Source organism: Clavelina lepadiformis, chromosome 1 (assembly GCF_947623445.1).
Source record: "Clavelina lepadiformis chromosome 1, kaClaLepa1.1, whole genome shotgun sequence".
In the NCBI taxonomy this organism is placed as follows: Eukaryota; Metazoa; Chordata; class Ascidiacea; order Aplousobranchia; family Clavelinidae; genus Clavelina; species Clavelina lepadiformis.
The window spans coordinates 26,372,115-26,383,516 of NC_135240.1; the positions used below are offsets into that span (position 1 = coordinate 26,372,115).

Consider the following 11,402-nt stretch of genomic DNA (forward strand, 5'->3'; position numbering starts at 1 on the left):
TGCATGAAATAGTAATTCAGCAAGTGACGACACAAACGCAGATTTTTTAGTTGTGGAACCGTTTATTACTTGAAATTTTCAATGTACTTTAAGCAATACTACAACGACGCACAGGTGAACTTGACTTAATGATAAATACGAAATGGCGAATGATTTAATCGATTGCACTGTAAACGAATGATGTCATAAACCCTATAAGTGTATAAAGTTATCAGCTTATGATAAGATGCAAGCATAAATTGATAAACTGCTTATTTTAAAAGTTCAAAGTATAATAACTATCAATGCAATATATTACCGTGCCCATGACACACACCTCATATTCAGTGGAAACTTTTCCCACGTCATTGTTGTAAAATAACACGTCTACCATTGGAGCCTTTTGAAGTTATCATAACAGTAAATGCATTTAAACAAGAGAAATTTACAGAAACCCAGCATGAAAAATTACTTTCAACATTCGAAAGAAAAACAAATGAAATAAATGAAAACGTAAATGATTACATGACTATGCAGTGAATGATTGCAAGGAAAGTCGCAAATGAGAAGAAACTCGTCACGGCCGTTAACTGGACCTAAAGTGTTTTATCTAAGTAACTTTATATCAGCCATGGTAATATAGCAATGAAAAAGAAGTGAAACAAAGCAAGTAAATACACAACACCGCGTATAACGCTCTTTCTGTAGATCAATAATTAATATACAGTACGGCATACAGGATAACTTCACATTATTCACAGAAATGGTTAATGCAGTACAACTGCACTACTTCAACAACATACTTCACTATTGCGTGTTGGTTGCTTAAATCAGTCTAGAGGCAGATACAGTGTCTCACTACACATTTTTGGACTATATCAGACAAGTTAGGACAAAATTTTATACACTAAGTAAGTATCATGTTCAGGCTACCAATGGCATTAGAAATAAGCTCCACGGTATTCAGCAACTTTTTTAATAATTGATTCGTGATCTTGAAACCAGTCCAGCGGAGCACCGACCTCTTTCCATTCTACTTCTTCATCTGGATGCTTAATTATACAATTTTAATTGTTAATTAACTTTTAACTTTTTTACATGTTTTTATAATTTTTAATTCTTTTTTAACTTTTTACTTTCACAAAATTTTTCTTGTTGGGTATTTTCTTATTTCTACATACATACTTCAATTTTGCATTGGCCAAATATCGAATTGTGTTCATCGTGAAAATTGGAGACTGACATTTCAATCCACGAATTGTCCGTATTTCTACTGTCATCTGAGTAACCTTTGAAAACCTGCACATATTGACATCAGTTTAAGAGTTCGACAACTTAATTACAACCAAGTTGAAAGAAAACAAACCGTGAAATACCAACCTCATTCCAAGCAAACTTCAAAAAATCTTCTTGGTTAGTTTTTATATTCGACTCCATTAACAACTCTTTTATGAAACCTCTTGCCCAGTCTTTAGTAGCGTTCTTACATGTACGCACCATGCTCTGAATGTGCAAATTGATGCGTTGATTTAAAAAACATTTGCTGCTTCTTATGGACAATTAATTATAATAGGATCACGTCATAGACTATTGTTGATTAACAATACCCCTGGAATTGCCCATCGGTCTGTATCCTTTCTTTGAATAAAAATAAATTCAATCACAGGTCGGTTGTTTACTCTCTTAACATCTAGACCATTTCTCTTCCATCTTGTAATTACCCAAGCCGCAAAATGGTTTGGTCCATACCGACCCAACACACCACGTCCGGCAAGACCAGTGCGTCCTTTTGGATTTCTGCAAAACGCTTGTTTAATCAGGAATTTTTAAAGATTGCTAACAGCACATGATTTCTAAAAGTTACACACACATTTTTGCTATCAAACGCTCAAGACTTTTCCATATACTCCGTTTTAATCATATACCTTGGCCAACCATCAACAACCATATAACGATCCACGTGACTCGTTCGATCCACTTTGTTTTTGCCGTCATATGTGTTAAACATTATCTTCTTCTTTTCTCTATTATCATGCAGCCACTCTTCTCTATCTGCCCAACTCGGATGCCTTTTCAAGTTACGACTTATGTAAGTGTAACTTTTTGGAGTGTATTCATCGTACGGTACCTTACAAAATAAGCTATTGTATATTTACGGAGAATACGAATTTTCTTCTATCAGTAAAAATGAAAGGGCACTTACATTCCAAGGGACCATGTAATCTTTCATTTGAATACGTTGGATATTATCTCCTTCCGGGTAAGGTGTTTTTCTTGCTCTCACGTGCACTATAGATGAATAAGTTATATTGATTACCATAAAATGCGGCACCGACATTCAAATCACATTAAAGTTCACCAGCACCTCCAACACTCTGACGTATATGACGTGTGTGTTGGTTTTATTCACACTGGGAAGTATGCTATACTCGAGGGCTTTAACGCTGGGATGTTGATGGGGCGTAAAAGAAATTCTTATGTTTCTGCTAATTGCGTGATTTTTATGGTAAAACATGCCTGACTGCACTCACTATACATCTTACGACTTACATAATATTTACAGGCAAACTTATTATTGTGTGAAACTTGCTCTATCATTAGTAGTTTAGTTCAGCGAGGCCGGCTGATTGCACATATAAATATGAATCAGTTTAATGAAATATATAACCCTCATCGATCTGCATATCAAACCTGGACTGAAATTACGGCGTTTTTGAATGGTTTTGCATTGGTAAAATGTGCTTTGTATCAGCTTTTCTTGGTCTTTTATTGCATTCTTGACTGACTCCAATGCACACGCGAGCTTATCAAGCCTAAGAATTGAAACATATTAGAAATATGTGAATACATGTGACGACAAGCAAACGACAGGTGAACAAAAAGTATGTATTTGATTCAATAAAATAGCAAAGGCTTTCAAAGAGCAGTTTTCATTATCATAAATAATGTGGGGTTGCTTATTTCTTTATTGTTTTATTATACCCAAATATAAGTATCAAGTATAAGTTGCTAATAACACAACTAAAGCAGAATTCATGAGAAAATATATGCTATGTGTTATGGTTTATGTGTGCAACGAGTTATGAGATTTTCTGTTTTGGTTGTGTCATTACCTACAATAGCCTACTTGGTACCTATAAGGAACTTTGTCTCTACCCAAGCTATACCCAAATATCTACAACGAATACACAACCTGGTGGAAGTTTCATTTTCTTCTTCCATTCGTTTATCTTCTAAATAAGACTCTGTGCGTAGATGTTCCCAAGTTAGTAAGTTTTCTGTCTGCGTTTGTTCCAAGCGTTTTTCTGTGAAATAATACACACACGACAGGTGTTGAATGTCATGCGTTTGCATTGTAGCATGAATGAAAGTCAAAAATTAGGAATGATACAACAAGTAGAATATTCATAAAATACTAAAAGTTAAGTTAGTTTATATATTTTTATAAAAAACAGTTAACACGTTCAACAAGAAAATGCATCGCACAAAATTTGACATAAGTTTTTTTGATTATTATTGTCGTGTTTGTTGCTTAATGTTTTTTGTAAGGCGACCGAAAAGAACAATAGTTATAAGTGTGAAAATATAAATATAATATATAAATATATATATAAATATAATCATATAAATAAATATATTATTATAAAATATAAATATAAATTTACAAAATATTAGGTATTTTATAATTACTCATTTTAGTTCTATACCCTGAAAGAAGATACCAAGTTGAACAGAAGTTTCAAACTTCCATATTGCATCGGTTTTGTCGACCAACTTCTCAAATGTGTAACTGTTGAAAATACAATTTTGTTTTATTTCATTTTTATAGTCTCTATTTTTGTTGCATTTTGAACGTCTTAATTGCAAAGTGAAAGAAAAATAAAATACAGTGAAACTTGAATTCTAAACCATGAGTTATAATAATTGGTGTCATTAAAAAATAATAACAAAATAAAATAAATATAATATAATGTTCAATAATAAATAATAATGCACTATTTTACAAATTGTTATATAATAAAAATAACATAATTGGAAAATGTAGTAATTTTGCACTGGAAGCAAGTTTATTTAAAAATAAACGACTGGAAAGAAAAGGCTTGATCTATGCAACACCTGAACATGGCAATGAGCAGATTAAGCAGCAAAACATTGACCAGCAGCATGTAAATTGCAGATAAAATTGGAACGAAAGCATTTTCTTCAGGACATTGCGGAATTCTATCATTGAGAGATCTCGTAACATTGGCGTTGCATGAAAATTCATCACTTCCTAAGAAATCGATTTTATTCATAAAGTATCACACAGAATAGTGAAAAATTCGACAAACATAATTTTATATATTGTATTACAGTCGAGTAAATATTAGCGACAAAACTAAACTCGCTACACTACACTCAGTCAGCATGCCGTCCGGTACCTGATTTGAAATCAATTTCAGAAAGAAACAATTCCCCAAACAACTGCCAGTAGGGTTTGTATACAGCTCCTATAAATGTTTTTTTTGGATTTTGCTCATCGGGGTAAAGCAACGCTTGACTAGTCACACCATAAGCGACTACAATTACAGCCCAAATGAACAGGAAAAAGAAGAGGTCTTTCAACTGTAACATATATATTCTTACATACACTATACTATAAATATTCAAAGTATTTATTAGAAATAGACCGCGATTGTTCTTACTTTGACAAGCAAGATGTAAACAAGTTATGATGCAGAAGTTACTTTTATTGCCAAACAAATAAAGCTTACCCACGGCTAGGTAGCATATGTCCAAAAAGGAAACCTAAATCACTGTATAGCTAATAAAAACACGTAGTCCCATGTTTCAAAACGACCATGCTGTTAATTCTTATTACAAGTGAAGATACTCACCATTTTCGATACCATCAAAAGTTTTGGGCCAAGATCCGCATGCACTGCAAAGAGACTAAACACTCTCAAACAGTAAATGACAAACGCAATTGCCATTAAAATCCTTGCTCGAAAGCGAAGAAGCGGATCTCTAAAAACGTTGGTTTAATGCCAGCAGTTATTAGCAACATATTACAATCAATCATGACATAGCGTGTTATCAAACTTTTATTTTTTGTGAACAATGTAACGTTTTATAATCGATGTCATAAGTTGTGTATACATATTGGTTGATGTGTTTTGACAAAATAAATAAGTTTTACTTTATTCTTTAATAGAAATAATTACTAGATACTAACAGATTTCCAGCACTAATCTTTAAACAAGCAAATCCGGCAATGAAAAATAGGAAACTCGCCAAATCCATTTGGTTACTAAGTCTGCTTAACCAAACCCAGATTTTTCTTTTCACTTTTATAGCTCTAATGCAAATTATCTACAGAAAAACGGCATCAAATTAAAATCAGGCAGACACCTTTCAATTCAAGTTAGTGGTGATGCTTGAACATTACTTGATAATTTTCAAAAGTTTGTTATTGAAAGGATAAACAAAGTTTTGTTACCTGACGAATTTCATCCATTGCAAGCACAATCACCCATGAAAGCAAAAGGTATGACAACCTACAGCAAAATGGTTTATTCATTTCATTTGTACCGGTACAACGGAGAAGGAAAGTTGCATTCAGCAACAAAAACATCTGAAGAATAACAACATTTAACAAGTCATTCTATTTAGCTTAAAGTATCAGGCTACAGAAAGTTGCTCATTACATACCAGATAAGCGAGGACGCTGCACAAAAACTTCACAAACGGTGCTCCATAGAACTCCAGGACCTTGGTTTTCATTGATTTCATTTTATGAACTATACTCTTGGTGCTGGGTTTTACACCTAGTTATCACATATAAAAATTTGAATGATTGATTAATTAAAGAGCATCACGTGGGATTCCAAAAGTGATTTTGCATCTTTCGCGTAACGTCGTTTATCAACCCGCCTTAACCGTTAACTAACAAAGATATGACAATAATTAAAATAGTTTAAGTTGAAACAGCTATCATTAAATATTTTCAAAGCAGATATCAAGTTATAAACGGTTTTGCATTAAACAAACCGGTAAATTATGGTTGGTTTTGGTAAGTTATTGGCAATTATAAATTACCTTGTATTGTGACCTGTAGTGCATTGCTGTTTAACTGACCATCTTCAATAAGCCCTAAAAGTATAGGTAATGACTATAAACATCTTCTTTTCGTTAAAAGGATGATTTATTTCATGGAACCACTTTTATACTTGAAAGTTATTTTTACATTTAGACATACTTATTTCTGAAGTTCTACTTCGCAAATATGTTTCTTTCTTCTTCTTTGAAGGCAATGTAGGAATTAACAACGGGCAGAAAACACACGTGATAACGTGAAACCAGAAGAAACTGAGCGACCAAAACCCACTTGCAGTTTTGTTTACGTCACCGTACCAAATATCGTCTAAATGGGACTGTACAGCTCTGTGAGACATGAAATCCTGTGATATAGAAGTATAACACAATGCAAACGTCATGTGAAAACTTTATATAATATTTTGTTTCCAGAAATGTATACAGTTATAATACAGTACACATCGCAGTAGGTGATGTAAATTATGCTTAACAACTGGCAGGATGTTCACCTACCCTGGCGTCTGAGCTAGCAGCAATCTGCAGGCATGTTACATTACCCCAGTTGTCCTCCAGATTACGAGTCACTAAATTGACTGTGTGTTTGGGATTATGTTCGTAGCATTTTGAAAGGATTCCTGTCGCTAACGTTTGATATGCTTCAGCATGGCTTGCGTAGCATTCACTCTAAAAATAATCAACATTACTTCACTCATGAAAATACAAAATGCACCCAGTTGTTTTTGAAATGAAATAACAAACATTATTTCGAAATAATATTAACAGAAATAAACCAAAGAGAAATATAATATAGCCTACATTCATAATTATTATACCAGCACAGAAAACTTACTTCTTCTTTGTGGCTTGATCTTTCTGCCAAGCTGGAAAGTATTTTGTGCGCCACAACACTAGCAGCAAGTTTATCTTTTGACATGGCATTCCAAAAAACTTCAGCTGTCTTTTGCTTATTATGAATTATGGCCCATTTAAAAAATTCACGTAACGCTTGCTGAAAAAATAAGGAATTTATTCGGGTAAAAATGGTTTTTGATTCAGAGCAAACTGAATTGATTAACTTTGCAAAATGATGAAATAAAAACCGATTAAACTTATAGTTCTTCGACAGACTTCTCGGCTAAACTTTCTAGAGCTTCGGTTTCGAAGACGATTTGTGTCTGCCACGCATTCATTTTGGTCGTTTTCGTCACACTTTATGCCAAGTAGCGACTTGTAAACCCTACACATGTAAAGTATACAAGTAATGTACAATAGTTGCAAATATTTAGTTTCCGTGAATGTCAAACTAAACCAAGTATATAATCCAATGGGTCATCGTGCACCAATTCAAAAACAAATTTTAAAGAAAAACCAAAGCATTTGTGAAAGATTGATATATTGCCATCAAAACAGATTGTTCTGCATTTAGCCTACATGTTGATAGAAGCTTGATAAGAATGCCATACCTCCAATAAGGCCATTCATTTCTTTCTACTGGAGTATTAAGTGCTTCGATTTTGCCTTCTTTGAATAAATGTTGCTCAATATCCAAACCACCGTCCAAAAATAAATCAATGAAATCAGTTTTATCCTGACGCAACACCAATTTTACAAATTATGAAAAGGTTTAGATTCCATTGTATGAATTACTAAAAGCATATATTTAAGTAACTATATGATGACTTTCACAAATCTTGTTATGATGAATACAAGAAATGTTAAAATGATCACAATGTATCAGTCCATAATAGATAACTTGCTACTTCAAATGATACCTCCGTAAGCGCCGTGAGAAAAAACTCCCAAATATCTTTACAAGTAAAAATTTCGTCAAATAAATTATCATAACCGGGTTCATCATCATCTTCATAGACGTGTTTGATGTCTTGGTGTGCCATTAATATGTCGTCAGCAATATCACGACGATTCCAACTAAGAGCAAGTTTTAAGTTCTGTTTTGTAGTTTTCTGGTCATCTAACATATAAAAAATAAACGCTTGATCACAATATATATAAATCGACATTTTCGACCGATAAGTTGGTTACTAACATACAGTAACTTGTTAGTATTATCGGTCTTACCTTGTAGTATAGCTTGGAGAATCGCCTTGTCAAGGTCAGCTACTGAGTTGTTGTTGTCCATAGAAAAAATTGTGATCAATCGCTTCTGCATGAGACATTCTCTCACTAAATTAGTCCACGCTGTAAGTTGTTCAGACTTTTTGTACGTTATACCCACTTCTAAAAAAATTTTGTATAAATTTTTACTTGAAAGCCTGTTGGAAGCCTTTGAATTATACGATGAGATATTATAGTTAAAGCGGTCTATGAAAAAGAATAGGATTAAGTTGTTATTACTACAGTACTGTAGTTTACAAATCGATATTTTATGAAACTGTTGTACCTGTAAGCAGTTCCGCAATCACGCTTTCATTAACGGAACTAAATGGTTCTTTATAAACAGCTGCAAGAACATTAGCCCAACCACCGCTTCCGGTCACTATGACGACAGGTGTTTGCTGTTGCAATGCGTCATGAACAGTCTGCCAAAAAACACGGAAAAAGTAAGTTGTTTCATGTAATTTTTCTTTAGTTTTTGGTTTCGGTTTGGAAGGAGTCTATTATAAGTATCACGTAGTTGCTGATAAGGTAATTAACGCAGAAAGGCTCATAATACACTTTTATAGTATTTGCAAAAATATAACAACTATAGGTTCGGGCTACAATAGTCCTTCTTAGATAGATTGCATACATTTAAATGGTCATCATTTTTTTCACGAAATCGCGTTTTTTCAAAGCTTGTTTTTGAGGGACAGGTTTGATCGCTTTATTAGTAGATGTTTATTGGCAAAGAACGACCAGTTAATTGTTTTTTATTTATATTGTGTTTAAATCATATATCAAATTTGCTTAACCATATTTAGACTACGATACGCTAACAGTTTTATATTTAATCTAACTTGTAAAGAACCAGTTCCTCCCTGGACAAGCAGGCAGACAATCGGCACCGCTTCACCGTTTTGTCGAAAGTGAGCTAAAATATATTAAAACCGGTACATGATTTCGTTTAATTAACTACTGTTTATGTATAAATTTATTTTTAATTAAGATAATTTTGCCACGAAAAGCGTTAAGTTAAACAGCTTCATACCAATCTGACTTTCCAGCCTGGCGCGAAGTTCTATTTCTTTACCAAATTCACCCTTTGAACCATCGTCAACCAAAATGAAATGAGAGTGGTGTTTGTCCAAGCTGACTAGTTTGTCTCTTTCATTGCTTTCTTTGCATGCATAATGAAAACACTGCAAAGAAATGTCTTTAACGTTGTGTAGTTCACAAAAAATTAAATGTGGAGGTCTGTTGCCTTCGACTTAAAGCAAACACAAACAGTGGTAACCTATCAACGTTGCAATATTTATCCTCGGACTAAGGATAGTTTCTGCACGACCTCAACGCGACGGCGATATTTCCTCGCTCAAGATCGGATAAGATTTGAGACTGATATGCTGTGAGTTTCCTTGTGCACAATTCGCACTTTTGCACGCATTCTATGTATACTTTGTTGTAGTTTTGACTGAACTTAATATTGTTCTCTATGATCGCTAAACAGACTCAATTTTCACTAATGCCTTGGTCAAGGGCATAGAGTGGCAGCCCTCGGGATGGATAACGGTTTACTTAACTGTGAATCCAGCACGTTCACAGCTATAACAGAGCAAGCAAGCTGGATAACGGAGCTGTAATAACAAATTATTTCCAGTATTTGTGAAGTTTTACTACTGCTGAGTAGGCAATATACAAACCAACCTTCTGATCTCTGTATTTCGCCACAGACTCTGTTCTCAGATCATTCTGATGATTCAACACTCCAAATGTGGCAATGCCCAAAGCAATGGCCTGATTAAAGCATAATAGCATTTTCTTAGCAAGATGTCTTAAGAATAAGCTAAGCAATATTTGGTGTATTAACGTGACATAACGGGAAATGTTATTACAACCTATTTTAATAAAAAAAATCAAATTTACCTTGCTATCATTAGCCACGACATGATCATGTACAGCATTTCCCACAAGCCTCATCACGCCGGTATAAGTACCTCCAGTTATTATCCAGCCTCCTATGATATTGGTAGTTTATTAAAACTACGTGAACCAGATGGGATCGATGAGTAAGATGCAAATTTTAACGTTGTGACAGTGATTGCTATGAAACTTGCCCATGTCTTATACCTGTGCTCACAGCTGCTTTTACTAAACTTCGTCCAAGCTCCTTCGCCAAACTTGAACGTATTTTGAAGTTTTTAGCTCCACCAGTTACAGAGATAATAACATTTGGTTCGTGCATTCCCCATTTGTCATACAATATGCTGCGTAGTTCATCAGGTGTCGTGTGAGGTGACAACATTACGTACTGTGATATATGAGAGCCAATTAAGTTTTCAAACGTTAAGTTCGTTTAAAGAATAACATTTTTAATGTCTATTTGAATGACAAAAGTTTAAAGTAAATGCAAACCTGAGAGGGAAGGTCACCATTAAAGCGAACCTGACCGTAGCGAGTCTGCAAAATAAAATTAAAGGAGCTGTTTTGTCTGAGGTTGCAACCTTTTGAGCAATTGTTTTTGATAATTGTTTCGATTTTACTTTCCATTATCATAATCATAATCATAATCATAATCTTAATCATAATCATAATCATAATCATGATCATCTATATAGTCAGAACATGTTTCTGACATTCTCATTTCAGCTTTTGTCAAATGTACCATATTGCTGAACATGTGATAAATACCGTTAAAGCGTGATTTTATGATACACCAAAACTGACAATATAATAGCAGGCGAGGTTGCTGATATATATGTTCCTGCTATTACCACACTGAAATATAAAATCATCATCTCCAGGTAGAATTCAGAACAGAGTTGTTTAATTACCTGACTATTTCCATCTAGTTCAGTAAGAATAAGGTTCTCCTCAACGTTGTCAGAATTCCGGATCATATTTGTACAACGCAACTTGTTGCATTTACGTTATAACTATTGTTCTCTAAGTACAGGAAAGAATTTTGAATTTTCTTAATCCTATCCTGTACTATATTTTCTTCGTATTTAAGGATTTTACAATAAAGATATACACTTATATTGTGCAAAATGGTAAAATAAAAACTTTGTAGTTGTAGCTAAAATAAAACCTCACAGTAGTTTGTTAATGTCTTCTAATGAAATTCTAAGTAAACAACTCCAAACAACGACAAATTATCACAAATTTAAATTAACAACAAGCTTGTCAAGGAAATAAACAGTTAATAGGGGATTAAAGCTTACTAACGGCTATATTACTGTTGCCTATTA

General features: G+C 33.8%; 1 protein-coding gene across 2 annotated transcripts; it reads right to left on the reverse strand.

Moving 5' to 3' along the window:
• LOC143467638 (transient receptor potential cation channel subfamily M member 2-like) lies at nucleotides 1–11,126 on the reverse strand. Of its 2 annotated transcripts, XM_076965053.1 has the most exons (31): nucleotides 10,986–11,126; nucleotides 10,567–10,611; nucleotides 10,282–10,462; nucleotides 10,078–10,169; nucleotides 9,859–9,948; nucleotides 9,203–9,353; nucleotides 9,012–9,085; nucleotides 8,456–8,594; nucleotides 8,134–8,292; nucleotides 7,827–8,026; nucleotides 7,518–7,642; nucleotides 7,183–7,291; nucleotides 6,905–7,063; nucleotides 6,568–6,738; nucleotides 6,218–6,419; nucleotides 6,058–6,111; nucleotides 5,671–5,786; nucleotides 5,459–5,593; nucleotides 5,195–5,331; nucleotides 4,857–4,986; nucleotides 4,401–4,584; nucleotides 4,096–4,252; nucleotides 3,687–3,769; nucleotides 3,173–3,284; nucleotides 2,671–2,792; nucleotides 2,183–2,268; nucleotides 1,905–2,107; nucleotides 1,587–1,776; nucleotides 1,360–1,482; nucleotides 1,165–1,278; nucleotides 1–1,031 (listed from the first exon to the last, which is right to left on the reverse strand). In XM_076965053.1, exons 1-31 carry the CDS (start codon nucleotides 11,049–11,051, stop codon nucleotides 921–923), a joined length of 4,020 nt encoding a protein of 1,339 aa, XP_076821168.1. In that variant the 5' UTR covers nucleotides 11,052–11,126; the 3' UTR covers nucleotides 1–920. The 2 variants fall into 2 exon arrangements, with proteins under 2 accessions (XP_076821168.1, XP_076821169.1); XM_076965054.1 differs by lacking the exons at nucleotides 1–1,031; nucleotides 1,165–1,278; nucleotides 1,360–1,482; nucleotides 1,587–1,776; nucleotides 2,671–2,792 and having other exon boundaries at nucleotides 1,966–2,107.
• Nucleotides 11,127–11,402: the final 276 nt, after the last annotated feature.